Raw genomic sequence first — 21408 nt, forward strand, 5'->3', positions numbered from 1 at the left:
CCACATCAGCTGCCTGCTGACGATCACATGATTGTGATCCTACTACAGATCCAGCGCTGCAGACTTATCAGGACTTATCCGTTGGAAAAGATACAAGGAACAGTTGATTAAATTGTGGGGATGTTTCTGAGTCCCATCAATTCCCGCTACATATTTAGGTCACGTGATTCAGTATCCGTACATAATGTACACATGCATAACACACACCTGTGTTCAGCGTAGCATCATTATGTTTGTGGGTACATCTATATTAAATGGACACATTCTATAGTGCCATGATTTCTGATCATCAATAACTAATAAACAAATGCTGCATTTCTACAAAAAATATGATGCATTTCTGACAATGCCATACGGGGGAATGAACAGCCTTGGTGGAGTACTGTGCTCTCTGAGTGTTTTTCTTATTTACTTCATCTGCAGACAAAAGAGCATACCATGTTTTTAAATTCTTTTGTTCTATTAAATTGTATTTTAATAAGAAACCTTTTTTCTTTATCTGTATCTATTCAATTTACCGTTGATACCTTTTGTTGGGAATGTTGACTCAATAACTCCAAAATATCCATGTTAGAAGTCAATAAAAGCCAAAGGGCACAACTGTTGCCTGCCCCGTTCGGCTCTTTTTGTGTGATTTAAGCATTTGTGATATTAGTAAATATCTAGATTGAATTTTATGAATAATGGCCTTAGATGAAGGACCAGTGTTTGGCTCAAAGTATTGGTGTTAGTCAATCCACTGAATGTTTTGGATTACATATGAACATCCCACCTTTGAAATGTGTAGGATTTAATTTAAAATGCAAAAATTTTTGATTTGATGTTTAACATGTACCACACACCAAAACACACCCACATAGCAACAGCAGTCCTTGATGCCTGTTGCCACCCCCAGCAGGACAATGCACCCCGACACACCGCAGAAACAGCTCAGGAGTGACCCTGAGGTGCATGTATATGTATGTATATGTATATGTATATATAAATTCAGAAAGTTGTGACTGAGAGAAGAAAACAGGAGCTGAAATAGATTTTCTGTCAGCATTTTCTATTAATAAATGTGTTGCCTCTGCTTCATTAAATCAAGCAAAGGGCATCACTAATTGACTGATGTATGGCAGCCAATTGAAACTCCCTGTGCTTTGTACTGTGGCTGAATGAGTATTATAGTGCATGAAAAGACTGCAACTCGTTGAAGCATGCAATGTGTGATAGCAAGGCAAGGTCTCTGCTGCATGACGCTTCAGCTTATGATAGAGTTAATGTATAAGACAGGAGAGTGGAGAATGTACAGTGAAGCACAACTGCAGGAACACATCACACACACTCTGACACAACAAATCCATCAAAGGCTGATGCTCAGTGGGGAAGAAAAGCCTGTAAAAACTGAGTTACACTTTATCTCTCTACTATTATCTCCTGAGCTTATGTAGACTCAATCACAGCTTCTGTGGATGTTGCCAGTGACAGAATACAACTTAGTGTTTGAAGTCTACATTCCAGAGGGAAAAAAATGTACTTAATTACTCCTACTCTGCAGCAATAGTCACCGTTTAGTTACTTTTCAGGTAAATTACATGACAACACAAAAGCCTATAAAATATAGCACACTAGAATTAAAGCGATAATTTCCAACTTTTTGGACTTGTAAGCCACTAAAGCCAAGTTTCTGTAGATTGCTGTCAAGTCCAACTCAAAACAGCTGACTAGTATGTGCTTCTATAAAAGCTATACTAAATGGTACACAAACTAAGATACGTTCCACATATGCATACTAGTAAACATGATCGTAGTCTCTTGACAACAAAAATCAGAACTGCTTTGTTTGTTGTGCTTTGTTGAAAAATGTGGGAAAAGTAAAAAAAAAAAAAAAAAAAAAAGAGAAGTGTGTGCAACTGTTAGAATATATTGAGGATGTGGTTTACATTACAAACTTATAGCATGAGCATCTAGTTGGCTCTGTAGAGAATTTACTCCCAAGTCCCTTGCAGAGGGTGGAGCAAAAAGAAACAATCCTGTACTTGTGGCTCCTTGTCAAATTCCAGATGTCTAAATCATTCGCATGTTTTTATTTCTATAGCTGCTAAAAAGAAAGACTTACATTTTCAGCTAGAAATCAAAGACAAAAGTCCAAAAATTTAAACTAGATGTAGGTATCAGATCATCTCACAACTTATCAGATGTACTGGATCTTGTGAAACGTGGCTGCAAGCTCTTGTTAGAAAATACTGAACTGCATATGAAGTAGTTAAAACTGGTATCAGTGACAGAGACCACCTGACTGCAAAATGTGTACAAAATATCTTTACTTTCTATGCATTTAGCTCAGAAGCATACAATTATTGTATTAGTACTTTTACATAAGTAATGCTCTGTTCAGCTGGCGTGCCTGCATGCTAGAACACAACACACACACTCCCTACTGCTGTGTACACAGAAACATAATGAGTTACTTTGTAGTGCTGTTGTTCTGAAAGGAAGACAAAGGCTAAAGTATAAATTGAGGCTGTGCACACTCCACTTGGTGTATATTACGTGTGTGTTTCTGTCATCACACCACAGGCAGCTCCTTAGAGAGAGCTGAGGGTGAACTGTGAAACAAAGCTGACAAGAACAAGTGTGAACTTGAAATCCAGACTCTGAAATCAACAGCTGTTCTGAATTATTCCTTTAACGTTCTCCCATGCAACCCTTTGTGTTTCTCAGCATGTAGCAGCACTCCAGGTTTCTCTGATAGCTGGAGGGTAAAGAGTCAACGGTTCTTGAAGTCAAACATCTGTCAGCTAGCTTCAGGCTTTCTGTTAATGTTATGTGTGCTGTGTTATATAACTTGTCATATGTAGGATAGTGAAGTGAAACAGAGAACAGGTTGACTCACATTTTATGGAGTCGCACAATGGAACAGTCTAACTGCCATCTATTCAATTCATTCAGTTCAACTGAAAGAGCTTCAATGACGTGAAATATTGCCAAAGCATCCAAATAGAATTTCGGTCAAATGTTTGGAAGAATAAATCATAGTGATATTCACTGTCAGTGTCAGACACTGATGTCTGTCTTAGGAATGTTTTCCAGTAGATTCTAGTTTAAAATATCAGTTTCTTTATCAGAAAAGAACTAAGAACTAATTTTCCTTTAATCACCTACTTGCAAGGCAAAGTGCAGCCAAAAGGGAAAGTTTCAAATCTTCCAAGCCTGAATTTTATAAAAGAAGAGGTCATATTAGACAAAACAGGACTGTGGATTTCAAAGACTCCCATTAGGAACGGTCTTATTTTGACAATCCTTGGAGGATACAATTACAATGTATTTCACAGTTCTCAGTATCTCAAAATCTATAGTGTGTTTATAACTGTATACTTGGCTAATGACTTGTTAATGTCACACAAACTGGACCAGTTAAAAAAGTTGCATGGTGGAAACAAGGCTTTGTGAGGACTGACATGAACACTGTGTGAAAAATGCACAGTACAACAAGGGCAGAGAACTTTGGTAAAAACAAATGCAAAAAAAACGATTCGTCACAAAAATTTACAGCATCTCTAATGTGCACTCAGTTTGCTGCAAAAATGCATTCAAGAGCACAGTCCTTAATGGCTTACATGTGCACAGCTACAGCTGGGCACGATGCATCACATACTTCTGAAAAATATCTTTTGATTCTGGATCATATCCAATAAAATACTGCAGTTTTAGACCCTTTGATGTGCTTCAAACGTATGGATCAACACCTTAAACTGGTCTTCCTGGGTTGTACACAACTGTCTCAAATACACGTTTTCCTTGATATGTTGTGAGTCAGTGTTTTTGTGTGCTAATGTGGAGCCGTTGAAGGTGTTCACATAAAAATAGTTGAACAAAAAAAAAACATATACTCCAGTTTGTATAGCAAAGGGACAAGACAAAGAGCAGCTTACTCGACTATGGCCTCTCGGTCTGCAATGTCTCCCAGCACCATGCGCTGGATGATGCTGTTGTGCTCCTCCTCGGACAGGTTCTTGTGGGAGACGAGGGGAGTGTTGTACTTGGTGGCTGGGGACGGGTCGACCCCCTGCAGCCAGGCGTGGCTCTCAATCTCCTCCAGGGAGGCCCGCCGCTTAGGGTCTCTCTGAAGCATCCGGTCTATCAGACTGAAGAGAGAAAGAGGAAATAAAGAAATATTTTTTAAGCAAAATCCTATAAAAATATCAGTCAGTGGTACTTTAATTAAGAGTAATCAAGGGATGTAGTCTCTATCTAACCCAAATCACATTTGGTTCTGGTTTAACATTCTTCCTGTTTGGAGTGTAAGGAAGCTGTACCCTGATGTTACGCTCAGTGTGACAGCAGATTAAATGAGTGACAGAGACCTTAGAAATAGGTGCTGCTGGGTCCTGAAGACCTCGTCTACATGCTGGTGAAAAACTAGTGATAGCTGACAGCTTCCAGGGTACGAGACGGTCTCCACCTGCTCCACCACCTGCCCTTTCTGCCCCAGGGAGCAGACCCATCAGAACAACTCCTGAGTGAGTGGTGTGACTCGAGCTCTGCTCCTCACTATCGTTAGACCTCACAGAATGGCACATCACTCACAACTAGAGTGAAATTGTTACTTCAGTTTGTTTTACATCAGTTCTGTTTAGTCCTGTGTCTGAACTTTTCAAATCAGATATTTTTTTAAAAAAAACAAACAAAAAACAAACAACAAAAGCATCTGCAATGAAGATGTACAATTAAGTTATCTTATGAAACAAAACAAGTTGGGGGCTTTGGTTAATTTAATGTACACTTCAGTACTTCTTATGTTGGGCTGCAGAGCTGACATCACCTAAATGTTAATTACACAGATGTAAGCACTGCGGGCTAAAATATTTTTCCTCAATAAAAGGCCTAAAGTACTTTCATTCAAGTAAATGAAATAAAACATGCATGTTATTAATGGCAGCCACAACACAGTGGTGACATTGTAACACTCAAGTGTCAACTTAATAATTTTATATCGTTGTCTTAATACTCAAATTATGTAGTGGAATGCTACTATGGGAATGAGGCTTTTACTCTGAAGGATTCAGGCTACAAGTTTTGCAGTTGCTGTTTGTAGAACGTACATAAGAAGGATTTGTTAGTCATATTAAAACCATAAGGATTTCAGCATGTGGTTGGTTTAGTGAAGGTTTGTATAACTGTCATGATTTTAGTTCAGTTTTTTACTCTGGAGACCATGTGCATCAATAACAACAGTGCATAGCTCCTTAACTGTGGCTCTCTTCACTTTAGTCAGCAGCAATCTGTAAAAACATTTGCCTAAAATCTGAAGTGGATTTGCACAAAAGCTCTGTAATGCTGTTTCCCAGAGGTTCCTTTGCACAGTGGCTGATGTTAAGGTCATCTATTTGCCAGGCAGAGTGACACACTTCCATTAAATGTATTTCCTCATGTAGAGGAGTTTGAAAATGTAACAAATGATAATAATGATAATTCTTTGAATACTTGTTGCCTACTAACAATCAAGCAGAGTTGGGGTAAATCCAGTATCAGATCATACCTAATGACAATGCATTTAAATGTACTTGTATGCTGTTGTGCCCATTTATTCCATCTGTCCAAGTAAAGACGCTGAACACATAGGCTGATGTGTCAAAAAAATTTTACAGCTATGACAGTCATTTGCAAGAGGGATTGTAGTCCTGCCACCAGCCTTGCTGGTTCGGATGCTTCCTTTAGTGGGTAGCCAATGTTTCAGCTTTCTGCCTCACCAGAGCTTGCTGTCTCAGTACAGCCTAACTCATTTTGTTGTTGTGACACACAGTATGGCGAGCAAGAGCAGATGGAGGCACAGAATATATGGTGTACAATATATAGTGACAGACTGTGTGAGACATTTGCTTCAACATAGTTGAAGATGTCAAACTACATCTGGTCAGCTGGCAGCTTAAATTCCACACAAATGACACTGTTGAGAGCTGGGATTGCAGTTAAACAGGATTAGGTGGGATATGGAATCTAGTGAGAGGACTACAGTTACTACAGGACAAAAGCATCATCCATCCAGATGTAAGCCATCTTCATCATCTGTATAGTAAGTGAGACAAATAGGCATAAAGCTCAGGATTTACATGTGGCATATAACAAAAGACTGACAAAGGAAAAAAAAACGAAATTAATATGTGACAGGAAAATAGGAAAAAATGCTTTCTCTACATGAAAATGATCTTGTAACAACAAACTAAACCTGGTCTTTTCATGTCTATAATATACACTACTATTTATTCACCGTGCATAGAGCTGTAGGACACTTGTAGAATTTTACTGACATGCACAAAGAGTAAGTACAAACTTATACTTTAGTCCTTACACACATTGATATATAGACTAAAGCAGAGAAATCGGTGCAACCATGGCAATGTGCTTCACCTCATTTTGCTTCACTAAAATCATTTTTCCAACTCCATCTAATCCCCAAGTGTATTTGTGGCAAAGTACGAGCAGACCATGGCGATGGAGGCTACAGGCTAACAGGCTGGGCAGAGCAGCACTCAGCTGTCCGTCATGCTGGGGATTAGTCAGAGCTAGCCAGTCTCCCTTGGGACCACAACTAGCAGCAGCAGCAGCAGGAGCAGTGGAGGGAAGACAGAGGCAGCAGGGAAGGCCCAACAACTATCTACACACTGGCAGCAAACACTGCATGGTTGGTTCAATAACCCTACAGACACATACACATTTACAGATACATAAGAATTTTTTATACCATGTTGAGATGCATTTGAGTGAGATTCATGTATTTTGTCAGGGTCAGTGCTCATGAACCTGAGTTAGTTTACAAACTTCATGTTCATCTCGTGCCTGGGGAGATGTTAGAAAAGAGAGCAGCCACAGCTTCATATACAAAAATCAAGACAAACTGTTGCAGTAAGTGGTAGAATTCCAATAAAATGGCCAGTGCAGCTTATTCTATTATTATTATTATAAATAATAATACTAATAAAGTAAAAAATTAATCAGCAGACAAAATGTGCTGTCAAGTCTTTTTGTCTACTGTGTTGCAAAACTGAGACAGTTCCACTGTGTAAAGTCAATTACATTTTGTACCACAGAATGACAATTTGAGTACATTTTAAACAAGCCAGTCCTACATTTGAAAAGAGCCGCTCTATCCAACTCTTATTAATGTAACTAGTTCTGGTGGACGAGCTCTATCACAACGATCTGTGTGGAAGAATCTACACCATGACCCTAAACATACTGACCACCCCAAAACAGCTCTGTTCCACTAAGACATGGGTTCTACAAAACCTCCACAAGTGCTCTGCAGTATCTGGCAAAAAGACATCAGCAAATTGCAAGTAAGTGGTGAGTTTCAGCACACTCAGATCAAACACCCTGTCACTAGTTTGGTCTTTACTTCTGTCCATGTCTCCCACATCCAAAACATTGACTATCAAACGGTTCACATACCTTTTAATATAGCCCAGACCTTGACTTATGCTGCTGTTAAGCATTAATTTGTGTTATTTGCTTCATCTGTGAGTGGTCAGAATATTTTGGCTCACTGGTGTATGCAGTCATGAATCCAGTGATCGAGGCTGTGGCAAACAACCTATTGAGTTTTTAATCACATAAATACTGTAACTACTTGATATTCTAGGCTTTGTGTACCTTGTGTGCACTAGTGCTAGCACCTGCACACTTTAGTGGACTGTAATGACTTCTTTATTAGGACATGTTCCCGTCTGACAGCAGATTGGGAGTGAAATACCAAAATCTGGGTGCAGTTTATATGGACTATACTAAAAAGGGCTACCTACTATGAGCCGTAAACAATAAGGTGATCTGTTGTATTGCAGCTGCACCCATGTATGATATCACTTGTTATGTTTAGCTGAACCTGTTAATGGAAGAAAACAGGAGAAAGTTGACCAAAGAGTGTATTAATGAAATGTAGCATTACAGCAAGGTCAAATTTGAGTGCACTGTCACACTCAGTGACATGTTTTCAGTCATGTCTTCATGTATTAGTATCAGAGTTGATCTGAGGTAAATGGATTGGTATGTGTATTCTGATGGGCTTTGTCCACTCCAGTCTGCCATTACTGTAGTGCTGCTTTTCATTATGACAGCAATGGTGCATCAGCATACACGCTTTGGAAATTTGGTGTTCATTAAATGACATTACACAGTCTTACTGAGTAACTACCGTATGTACCATCGGCAAAGAGCAGTGTTTAAAATATTAACCTAGTTCAGCATTTGTAGCTGATACAGACTGTGACAAAATTACAGGTGTTAAAGTGTGTGGGTGTGTGTGTGTGTGCGTGTGTGTGCATGTCAGCCAGAGACTAAGTTCTGCCAAAAACCATGAAGGAAGAAACTCCACTCTGTAACATAAATGCACAATCTCAAGTGGACAAGTGCCTCTGTAGTGCCGTCATATCAGCCCCAGTGATGTGTCCTCTAGCCAGCTGTCAATTTCGGGAGTTGCATTCTCCCAGTCAGGGCTTTTAGTGCACAGATTTTTTTTTTTTATTTATGCTTTGGCCAGCACAAAAGGAAAGTCTCCAACACCTAATGGATAAGAATTGAGAAAAAAAAAAAACTACTTCGATACAGGGAGTTTCATTCACTCAACATGATGGACATGTTTGTTTATCAAATACGATGTCAAAAATAACAGGAAATGCAAATTTCTCTCAAATTAAGTAACACAAACACATTGCCCTGTACACAGAGCAATCATGCTTACTGTTGTGCGTAGTCGTAACCCCAAAGACCCATTCTGTGCCACACATAAACCCAGCCAGTTAAACTTTTATTCAAATCAAATTAATAATTTAAGCTTGAACAACATTTTCAAATCAAGACATCCAGCTTCTGAGGCAAATAGCATGTGGAAAAAAGTGTGCCAAATTTAAACTGGCATTTTGGTAAACGTGTGGTGGATTGGATGAGTTTTGGATCACGCCAAAAAACACCCAATTGAGACGTTCTTTATTTTTAATAACATACAGGTGAATCCCTCTGCAAACCATGACCATGACCTGTGTAAAAGGGCCTTTATCTTATACAGAGAGCTACACTGATGCTTTACAATCATTTCTGTAACTAACATACAAAGTGCAAACATGTCCTCTACAGCATGTAGTGAGCTGCTATACAAACAAAAATGAGCCAGTGTACAGTAACCAGTATGTACACACAGAAAACCACTATGTCATCTCTGTACTGATGTTTTATGTTACCCCTTCCACATCTAAAACTTAGGCATATGTACTGCCATATACTGTGTCTGCACACATGTCAACACACAACAACATACAAACAATTATTTTTTAGTCCACTAGAATTACAGCACAAGGTGAAAAGAATGTCCTCTGGAACTCATATATGTGCTACTCTAACCAGCACTTGCCTTCCTTACAAATGGCTGTCTTGTCTCGTTCCTCTCTCATTCTCATTCTCATTCCCTTGGGACCTATACAGAGAGAGGCTGTAAAGTGCTTGCAGTCAGTCACACAAGGGTGCCTCCGTTTATACTTCCTCCCTCTACAGGTTACACACATTCACACTTGTGTATAATAGCTAGTCCACACATTTTCTGAGGTGTGTTAGAGATCCCACCAACCCACGAGCCAGAGAAAGTGTTAAAGACACGGCAAAGGGAAAAATTAGAATCGCAGCATTCATGGACATTTTCAGCTTTCCTCCAGAATTAAAGTGTAAAAATCAGCAGGCAATGAACTCTCTAAACACCCATGCTGACAATACATATGTGTGAGTTCCATGTCGTTTGTACAGTAACATCAGGAACCAAAGAAACAGTGTTCTGTTTTGATTGTCATTGGCATAAAGATGCAGAGAAGACCCTGCAGTTCAGGCACCATAGACACCACACCATGAGGCAGACAAGAACTGAAGTGTGTTTGTTCCTATATGTTGATGAGGGTGGTGGTGGCCGTGGCAGGGAGGGCTGGTGGATAGTAGGCATACAAAACAAGGACTATTTTAAGTCTAATCCCCAGAAATTAAAATCAAGGATGACAAAAACAAACAACGCTCAGAAGGAAGAGGGTGTGGGATTGCAAAAGCGAGCTGGTGAATAATTAATTAACTGAAGCGTGTAAATGCGTTTTGGTGAGTCAACAGGGAGTACAGAGCAGAAAGAGAGACACATCCACACACAAGTAGACAAATGGGGGAATGAAAACACAGAAATATGAAAGGCTGTGCTGATCCAGTGAGGTGGCACACAAAACCGACCAGAACAGAACAGTACAGCTCGCCTTATGGGAATTACCTGGAGGACGAGAGCCTCAAAAACCAAGGCAGTTGAAGGCTCACAGTAAACCCTGACCTCAATTACACCAATACTATAAACTGAGCCCACTCACAACCAAACATACCAGCCCTTATTACTAGCAGACAAGACTTCACAAATCAGTCCTTCTCCCCTCCCATTTTCGCGGCCTCTGACTCTTTTCTCTCCCTTTCCTTCTTCTTCTGTCAAAGGGTTTTGTATAAAATAAGCAAAGGTCAAATACAAGCCAATTAATTTTATAGCCTGCAGCTGCCTGCCTTTAAAATAGCAGTCCACTAGCTGTAACTGTCACCAGCTCCCCCTGCTATACTGAAAAATACCACATTAAATTTAATACTATGAAATTCTTAAAATGGCTTGTTTTCATTTAATTTAAGATGTTTGTTTCTTGTACCAAAGCCTATCTATAATAGCAGACCTAGCTTTGGGACTGAAAAGAAACATGATGATATCACATGCCTCTCCTATGAATTTTATTGATTATGTCATGTTAAGTCTTGGACACTGGGCTTTAATGTTGGTGTCACTTTGACACGAGTCAGAGCTCATGCACACATTTGGCCTGTGCATGAGCACGAGGTGCACATGCAGGCAAGTGATGCAGCACAAGCTCCTTCCAAGTGCCAAATACATGGATCTAAACAATGCAGGATTTAAGAAAAAATGGCCCTGCAAGTGTTTTATAACAAAGGAAGTGCATTTAATCACACATCTCAAGAAACTACGTAATTAGCTTTGATATATAAAGGTCAATCCAAAACAGCACATTTGCATGTGCTTCTATACACTACCAGTCAACAGTCTGGACACACCTTCTCATTCAATGGTTTTCATTTCATTATTCTCTACATTGTAGATTAATACTGAAGACATCAAAACTATAAAAGAATACATATGAAATTATGTTAAAAAAGAGTTAATGTTCAGTATTAATCAACAATGTAGAAAATAATACAAATAAATAAAAAGCACTGAATGACAAGGTGTGTCCAAACTTTTCACTGGTAGTGTACATACTACAGGTAGGGTTAGACTTGAATGCACGTGTTCCACACGCGTGTATATATTCATGACAAGTGGATACCGTTATTGACACTAAATGTAAATATAATTTCCGTTGCTATTTTGTTGTTGACGAAAACTGCAAGATGTACTTTAAATTGTTGAGACCCTATCAGGCAAGGTAATAAAAAAGAAAGCTACAGAGCTGTTCAGGTAAAACTATGCAACTGACCTACCTACTGACATACAGTCCCATTCTCCTCTCTGTAGGTCTTCTTACCTTCTTCATCAGTTCTCAGACTTTTAAACATAAGGTAGCAGCCACACTGTTCTCCCAATTAGACACAAGTTACACCAAGAGCAGATGTTGCAGAACCAACGTGTATTCCTCCAGTGACCACAGTGTTTAAACTAGGGCCTCGCCTAATTAAACATGATGTGTACTGAGCAGCCACAACATTAAAACCGTCTGTCTAATTGTGTGCAAGTCCCACTGTGTGGCCAAAAACAGCTCTGACTCATCAGTGCATGGACAGGAGACCTGTGAAGGTGTCTGGCATCGGGACATTGGCAGCAGAACCTTTGGGTCCTGTGGGTCATTCCAGTGCATCTCATGAATGTTCGACTGAATTAGGATCTGGGGAGTTCTGGAAGTTGAATTAACACCTTAAGCTGTTTATCATGTTCTCCAAGCTGTTTTGGAGCAGTGTTTGTGGCGGGGCAGGGTGCGCTGCTGGGAAAGGATGTTGCTGTTGCCATGTGGGGTGGTGCTCGATTTGCAACAATGTTCAGGTGAGTGGTACATGTCAAAGCGACATCAAGATCAAAGCCAAGGACCCAGGCTTACCAGAAGAACACTGTATTCTAACGACGCGATCAGTGTCACTCGTTGTACCTGACCAGTGTAAGCATTTAAACAATGCAATTTATTTTCACTTTTGCTGGATGCCCTACACCAACTACATTTCTTGGTGGAATTACTACGCTAGAAACTATACAGCAAACACAATTCATTTATTCCAACTTCACAATGACTGAACATCATCTTCTCTAATCAGTAAACTACCACTAGAAGTTTTTATCCTCTCTGACTAAAAGTAATCCAGGTAGTGATATTTTATCCTAGATAAGAAGGAGCCTTTATCGGCTATTGACTTAAACCTGTCTATTGATTGGCTAATGCTTTTAGTCATACCTATAAAACAACTACACAGGTGGACAAAATTGTTGGTACCCCTCAGTTAATGAAAGAAAAACACACAATGGTCACAGAAATATTTTCTATCTGACAAAAGTAATAATAAATAAAAATTCTATGAAAATTAACCAATGAAAATCAGACATTGCTTTTGAAATGTGGTTCAACAGAATTATTTTAAAAAATAAACTCATGAAACAGGCCTGAACAAAAATGATGGTACCCTTAACTTACTATTTTGTTGCACAACCTTTTGAGGCAACCACTGCAATCAAACCATTTCTGTAACTGTCAGTGAGACTTCTGCACCTCTCAGCAGGTATTCTGGTCCACTCCTCATGAGCAGACTGCTTCAGTTGTCTCAGGTTTGAAGGTTCCTTCTCCAGACGGCATGTTTCAGCTCCTTCCACAGATGTTCAATAGGATTTAGATCAGGGCTCATAGAGGCCACTTCACAATAGTCCAGTGTTTTCCTCTTAGCCATTGTTGGCTGTTTTTAGTTGTGTGTTTTGGCTCATTATCCTGTTGCAAGACCCATGATCTGCGACTGAGACCAAGCTTTCGGACACTGGGCAGCACATTTCTCTCTAGAATACCTTGATAGTCCATCCATTCATCCATCCATTATCTATACACCGCTTATTCCTCACTAGGGTCGCGGGGGGTGCTGGAGCCTATCCCAGCTGACTCGGGCGAAGGCAGGGGACACCCTAGACAGGTCGCCAGTCTGTCGCAGGGCTACATATATAGACAAACAATCACTCACACATTCACACCTATGGGCAATTTAGAGTAATCAATTAACCTCAGCATATTTTGGGACTGTGGGAGGAAGCCGGAGTACCCGGAGAAAACCCACGCATGCACAGGGAGAACATGCAAACTCCATGCAGAAAGATCCCGGGAAAGCCGGGACGCGAACCAGGGATCTTCTCGCTGCAAGGCGAAAGTGCTAACCACTACGCCACTGTGCAGCACCTTGATAGTCATGAGATTTCATTGTACCTGCACAGATTCCAGACACCCTGTACCAGATGCAGCAAAGCAGCTCCAGAACATAACAGAACCTCCTCCATGTTCCACAGTAGGGACAGTGTTCTTTTCTTCATATGCTTCATTTTTGCGTCTGTGAACATAGAGCTGATGTGCCAAAAAGTTTCAGTTTTGTTTTGTCTTGTCTGTCCATAGGACATTCTCCCAGAAGCTTTGTGGCTTGTCAACATGCAGTTTGGCAAATTCCAGTCTGGCTTTTTTATGATTTGTTTTCAACAATGGTGTCCTCCTTGGTCGTCTCCCATGAAGTCCACTTTGGCTCAAAACAACGACAGATGGTGTGATCTGACACTGATGAACCTTGACCTTGGAGTTCACCTTTAATGTGTTTAGAGGTTGTTCTGGGCTCTTTTGTTACCATTCATATTATCCGTCTCTTCCATTTGTCATCAATGTTCCTCCTGCAGCCACGTACAGGTCGGCTACAGTCCCATGGATCTTAAATTTCTGAATAATATGTGCAACTGTAGTCACAGGAACATCAAGCTGCTTGGAGATGGTCTTATAGCCTTTACCTTTAACATGCTTGTCTATAATTTTCTTTCTAATCTCCTGAGACAACTCTCTCCTTGGCTTCCTCTGGTCCATGTTTAGTGTGGTACACACCATGTCACCAAACAGCACAGTGACTACTGTAACCCTATAAATAGGTCGACTGACTGATTACAAGTTTGTAGACACCTGTGATGCTAATTAGAGAACACACCTTGATTGAACATGTCCCTATGGTCACATTATTTTCAGTCTTTTCTAGGGGTACCATCATTTTTGTCCAGGCCTGTTTCATGAGTTTATTTTTTAAAATAATTCTGTTAAACCACGGTTCAAAAGCAATGTCTGATTTTCATTGGATAATTTTCATAGAATTTTTATTCATTATTACTTTTGTCAGATTCAAATTATTTCTGTGACCATTGTGGGTTTTTCTTTCATTAACTGAGGGGTACTAACAATTTTGTCCACATGTGTATATGGGATGTGTGTCTATCACATCAGCACTTCCCTTTTGAAATTCCATACTTAAGACATTTGAGGACTGCAAGTCATCTATTTATATTTGGAACTATTTAACATGGATCTCAGCTGCGTGGTGGAAGAAAAGTTCATACAGCCTCATATCAGACAGTAAAAGTGTCCCAGTTCTGAAGAAAGGCAAAACATTGCAGTGTATTAGATGAACATTCGCACCATTTTTGAAATAACAGAAGATTTGTTGGGACAATCTATTGATCATGATTTGCTTATTGCAGATTTGTTTGTCCCAAGAAAACTTCACAGTGAATTGATCTGCTCTCAGTGAGTTTCCTCCTGTAAATATCTTCTTCTCCACTGCTGGTTCGTTAACTTTTGTCCACTTTACCCTCATTCATTCCAAAAGTGTCTCCCAAAGTTGTCATGAAGTGACTCTGTCAAACTGGGTTTGGAAATTAGTTTAGAGTGACAGCATGTTTAAATGAAATGTTAATATTTGCCACCAGTGTATTAATAAGGATTTGCAAGAGTAAGTGATATGATATATTAACAGATCGATATTTTGTAAATGTTTTATGACAAAGGAAGTGCATTTAATCACACATCTCAAGAAAATACGTAATTAGATCTGATATATAAAGGTCAATCCAAAACAGCACATTTGCATGTGCTTCTATACACTACCAGTCAACAGTCTGGACACACCTTCTCATTCAATGGTTTTCATTTCATTATTTTCTACATTGTAGATTAATACTGAAGACATCATAACTATAAAAGATTACATATGGAATTATGTTAAAAAGAGTTAATCTTCAGTATTAATCAACAATGTAGAAAATAATACAAATAAATAAGAAGCACTGAATGACAAGGTGTGTCCAAACTTTTCACTGGTAGTGTACATACTACAGGTAGGGTTAGACTTGAATGCACGTGTTCCACACGCGTGTATATATTCATGACAAGTGTATTAATAATGATTTGCAAGAGTAAGTGATATTATATATTAATAGATCGATATGTTTTCCCAACCCTTTTTTTAAATGATTGATAATGCCTTGGTTTTGCGCAACCATTTCTCAAACTGGCAACACTGAGAGAATTGTTTGTAGCAACACAAAACTGAGACTGCAGCAAGATAAGACACTGGACAATCTGTTTTGAAATCCATGTTTGTGACATGGACAGATAATTCAATGAGTGACGTGGTAAAAATATAAGCCTGACACTCAGCATGAGACAAATAGCTCTTCTGCTCTGAAGTCAAAGCCCATCAGATTGCTCACAGCTGCTTCAGCTTAGCACTTCAATCTAGTCAGATCTCTCCTCCGACTCAGAGAAGATAAGCGTTTATTTCCTGTGTCTAAAAATACTCTAATGTGCTCTGAGAGTGTGGAAATACAGAATTGGCCTTCACAACGTGTTGAGCACATTGGCTCTGATGCCATCGGCCATGTCCATGAAACCCACTCATTAGCCATTGCGTCAATTCAAAAATACATGGTCGTCTAATCAGAATTAGAACGGCGTTTCATTTTTTGAAACGTAATTTTCAGCTTTTACAGTTTGTCAGACCTGATCTATTTTAAAGAAAAGGATGAGCATAACTGCCTTTTATAATCAGTGCAGAAATAGTTTTTCTGAGCCATGAGACACAAGAAATATTGAGGAAATAATGATTTCAATACAGTCAATCTGAATACAAAAAAAGAGTCAATGAGAACAGCAAATTAGATCAAGTTAAAAGAAATATATAAAAATCCTGGCCACAGTTGCTGAAAAGACTGTCCAGCTTCAAAAATCACCCCAGTGTATCTTCAGAGAATTAATTAGTACAAAACTAAGAGCATGAGCTACAAACACACATGGTTAATTATGCAACTGCTAATTTATTTGCCTCACCGTCTAACTTATTATGAGGGTGGAGCATGTGTTGTGTGTGCAGTTGGACTGTACTGCTCAGCAGCTGGGCTGCTCAAACCGCTGTAAGGGTTTTAATCTCTGCCAGCTACTGGAGCAAATTGGTCTGCAGGGCCTGGAATGAGTCAGTGAGGCTACTGCTGGGTTCCAGTGCCTTCCATTTTACACTGCAGGTCAGAAGAAAGAGTTTTGCCATGGTTGACAGCAAACTGTAAATATCTGATATATTTTTGTCTTTTACTGTACATTTGTAGCAATGCCAAATATTGAGGCATTACAAAGACAAAGGCTGATGAACTTGTGATGACTTGTCTTACAATATTCTAATTTACATGAATATGAACTGCATATGAAGTTGCACATGTGGTGGCTGATAATGTATGATCACTACAATCCACTATGACACCTTGAACCGTTGCATATCACAAAGTTACACTGAGCTTCACAAAAGTAGATCTAGCTACTGAGTAGGGTATATTTTGTATTTGCAATAAACTCTTGCAATAATTACAAAGGCAAGAGTTTGTTGGAGCGTATTTTCTACACTGACTGTATGGATGTATATTTTTATGTTATTTGTGACATTTGTTTTATATTTTTATATTATGTCAATCAAAAATATAATAATGAGCTGATATGAATGCAGGATGTTCCTATCTGGCTAAATATGCTGTATTTTTGTGCTGTGGATGAACTCAGTCATTTCATTCTACTATGTTTTGTGAAGTAAGTTAGTAATGCAGTTAAACAATTGATGAGAGAAGGTCATTAATGGTAACATTATTACTGTAAAGTCTTAAAACTAGATGCAGCATTAAATAGAACAGCAGGCTGCCATATGGTGAGTCAAGGTTTCCATCCAGCCAAAAAGTATGAAAAGTATTTACATGTTTTGCTTTTGTGACAAATGACGAGCTATGACCCATTTATGCCTAGAAACAAACTTTGAGAAGATGATATGTGACTTTCGGTGAAGGTGGATAACTTGATTGTGTTATGACATATAATACACAAAACGGTACAGACAGGGTGGAAGTGTGGCACTCGCTGTACAATATGGCTGGTCTGTGCTCTGGTCTCTGGTGCAAGCTAGCAGCAGTTTTGTTACAGGTCAATACCCCCGACTGCAGACCATTTCTGCTTAATGGGACTGGCTCTTGTGTGAACTACAAGCCAGACAGACAGAATGGCAAAACTGGAATATAACTTTTATAGGGACAGATACAGGGGTAAACAAATAGGGTCCTGTAAAGTTTTCCAGCACATTTCTAAGACTTTTTCAATCTTTTAGGCATGGTATTTTAGATAGAGATGTCATCCTTCTACCAGGTTACTCTTTGTGAAAATCTACACATAAATACGCACAATAATGCGACAACATTGCTACTGAAATAAAACAAAAACTACATTCATACTTAAACTTGTTCCTTTGAAACTGTTTTATATTAGTCAAATCTCAATCCTGATTGTGGGAGCACTAAAAAGTTGATTTCACAGCTTCTTCCTCATCTAGATCCCAGTGTACCAGGCCTAGATCAGAAGCTAAGACTTGTCAAATCTGGCGAGAGTTTAACCATGAACTTATTCTTGATTTATACCTATTCTAATGTTGTGTGGATGAAGAAAGCATTGTGAACCTACCATTTTTGACTCTGCTTTTATGTGTAAGCAACTATAATCTCCCCTTTCTCATTGTAACTTCATTCCTCTCTCTTGCTCTAAGCAAAAAATGTCAGAAGTGTTTTCCTGGGCAACATAATATTTTTCAAGGCACTGCACTGTTTCATTCATTTCCCGACTGGCAATGTGTCCAAGTTTTCCAGGACATGTAGGAAAAGTATTCAGGCCTGGCAACAATTGAGGAAGCACTCTAGAAACCAAAAAGAACAAGACTGAGTACAGCTCAGCTTGTTGAGATGTCTTATTGTAAAAGTGTGACCAAAACCTCAATGTTCTTTCAGCTTGATTTCCAACAGCATCTCAAAAAAAAACTACTTACAATAGATGCAGATGGGATAAAAGGAAAAGAATGCTGTAACCATGAGACTTACTCTTTGCAGGCGCTGGAGACGTGTGCCGGTACAGTGTATTTACAGTCCATGATCATAGTGAGGGTCTCACTGTCATTAGCTTCCTGGAAAGGTGGTTGGCCGCATACCAACATGAACAGGATCACACCAAGACTCCAGATATCTGAGACAGAGAAATACAGAGAAATACACAATTTCAATCCAAATATAAGTCGCTTTTTTCTTTTTGTGTATAACAGCAAACATGATCCAGACATTTGCAAATACTGCTAACAAGTCTATTCAGTCGGAATGGAATAATCACATGTGCTAGGCCCAAACACAACCTGTGATGGGGGTTATATTTTCCTTTTCTCCCAAGAAAGATCAACTAATATGTTATATTTAAAAAAAATGTGAACACTGTCACCATGACTTGGGTTACAACAAGAATAATAATAATAAAAAGCTGCAAATACATATGGAAGGCCTTGCTACTGATGGAAATGTTCCATTTCCGATTCCCTTCCCACATTCTCCATGTTCACACATATTTTAAGGTGCTAAAGCATCAATTAAACAGCCTACTGGAAAAGTGGAGGTATGAAATAAAACTGAAGCATGTGAAAGATACTTCTGTATGTTTTCAGAGTGTAAATAGGGATTTGTTGTGTGTGAGTTTTTTTCAACTGGTACATTTGTACAGTATATTGGTGACTATATGCTCATAGATCATAATCTATTCAAATTGAAGCTCCAAGGCAATAAAAGATACTGCGGAGACATCCAATGACAGTTGATCTATCACCGCTGACATCACTTAAAATGATCTTTAAGTGGGGAAGGCGTCTCTATGTTTTTTCCTCGTTATCTCGCTCTTCTTATGTCTTAGGAAAGGATGACTATGATCGGAAAGATCCTATTGAACGGAAACAAGGAGACAATTAAAGGAAGTGGGATGTACTCTAGACAATCTGGTAAACAACAGTGATGGAGAGAAAAGTGAGCGCTACAGTAAATCAATCTGTTCTTTCTTGTCTTCTTCCTTTCCATTGCCTCTCTTCCATAGCATTTTAACCCAACCTGTCATCTTCACAGGTGAAATATAGACTTCTGTACACCCTCTTTGCACAAAGGAAGCAGCGTGTGTTTTTGTGCATAAAATGTCCACTTCACTGAAACCCAAAACACGCTGTCATGTACAACACTATCATGCAAAAGTGTGTGTGTGTGTATAATGAATGTCAAGTCAATTCCTTTGTGCATATATGTGTGCTTATTCAACTGTACATATCTGCACTTGCTAGTTGCACCCACAGAAAGTAAAGTGTCAACATGAAGAAGCAATAGGCAATGCAGAGTTTATGTAAAATGCACACGTACGCACACGTATACACACACCTTTTGCTCCAGTAGTGGTAACAGAACCAACAGCAGGAGGGTGACAAACGGCCTCCAGCCGTTGGGACAGTAAACGCATTCTGATCATATAGTATGCTGTGTTCTCCCTCTCCTACACACCTCAAAACACAGGCAAGTATTTAAGCAAGTTCACTGAACACATAGTCAAGTACAAACAGTGCAACTATGAGTCAAACCATACTCATATAATCACACACAAAGATTTGTGAATTAATGTGTACCATTTCCATCTCTGATCCCCTGTTCAGCAGAGACACTCAGCCAACTCATTCAGGATTGAGGGAAAAAAAACCTAACTGCCGATAGTTTGAAATATTGGCAGCTCTGAACTAATTATCATGATGAGGATTTTTAAGTAACTTTATAATTAAGCTCAAATGTTCAGATGCCCTCAACACTTAAAGGTGGAGTGAGTGATTCTAATCCAATACACTTTTTGTCAAATTCAGTGAATATCTCATCACAGTCTGCCATATGTTCTCTTTGATTTCGTTTGTGCTGTGAATAGGAAACAAACAAACGAAGGGGTTCGGAGTGATCCACACACTATTCCAGCCAAACGACAACAGCGGGTGTTCATGCTCCTGCAAACAGCACAATGTCGAGGAGAGATGGAGGAAAGAGGGCAGTGGAAGTGAGAGGGATGGTAAGTCTGGTACATTCTAACATGATGAACTTCACAGCATAGCTGCATTATCAAGGAGAAGAGCATTAGTACCATTAGTTCTGCTATGTTTAATAGAACTAATAGCTGTGAGTTCAGGTAGCAGGAGAGTTGGAACTGTCTGGAGCTTGTGTGCTGGCTCATCCTCTCCATAAGCTAGCTTCACATGCTAACTTAGCTAATATTAGTAACATTATTTGCTCTATCGTTTTTTACTCTATATCATGACATTTGTCTGCAAAGGAAAGGTTTCATGGCCACAAAGATCTAAAAACACAAGTTTGCTTGTCATGCAAAGTCAGATCTATCACCGCAGCACTTTGTCGATGCTGGAGAACAGTCTGGTTGTACCTCACTACCATCCTGCTAAAAAACACTGCGGCTTGGTTGCACTTCTTCAAACCAATCGTCGCCAACAGTATAAAGCCCTGGATGCAGCAATGGTGCCCCTGCAAAACAGTGATGGGGTAATAGTTTTGGTGGAACGCTTTCACACGAGAAAGGGAGCACTTTCATTAAAATTGCTAACTCACTGAAAGAACCAAACAGCCCTGCCTTACTGCCAAAACTGTTGTTGTGGCTGTAGTGAACAGGATTTTGAAAACAGTAACACGCAGATCACGGAGGGAGAGGAGAAAGCCACGTGACATGCACAGCAGAAACAGTAGGTTGACCAAAAGTGTCAAGTGAGTTACACTACAAGAATGCTATCCCATTGGGATAATTTGGATTGATGCACAATTTGAAATGTTATGTGGGTAAACACTACCCTCCTTGTTAGCTGGGCTACAAATCCATGATCCTATCTCAGACACTGTAATTTTGCGAAAACAATTTGTGCATCCAACCCTCTCTTATATTTTGTTGTGCTTTG

At 39.4% G+C, this 21408-nt stretch overlaps 1 protein-coding gene across 2 annotated transcripts in view; it reads right to left on the reverse strand.

Moving 5' to 3' along the window:
- Positions 1–21408, reverse strand: part of snrka (SNF related kinase a) — a 68233-nt gene that overhangs the window by 13402 nt on the left and 33423 nt on the right. For both annotated transcript variants that reach the window (XM_023278058.3, XM_023278057.3), the window contains exons 3-4: positions 18491–18632; positions 3918–4130 (exon numbers count right to left, since the gene is read on the reverse strand). In XM_023278058.3, the coding sequence (XP_023133826.2) occupies positions 3918–4130; positions 18491–18632 (355 nt within the window). The remainder of the gene's footprint in view (positions 1–3917; positions 4131–18490; positions 18633–21408) is intronic.

This window comes from Amphiprion ocellaris, chromosome 9 (genome assembly GCF_022539595.1).
Source record: "Amphiprion ocellaris isolate individual 3 ecotype Okinawa chromosome 9, ASM2253959v1, whole genome shotgun sequence".
Taxonomy (NCBI): Eukaryota; Metazoa; Chordata; class Actinopteri; family Pomacentridae; genus Amphiprion; species Amphiprion ocellaris.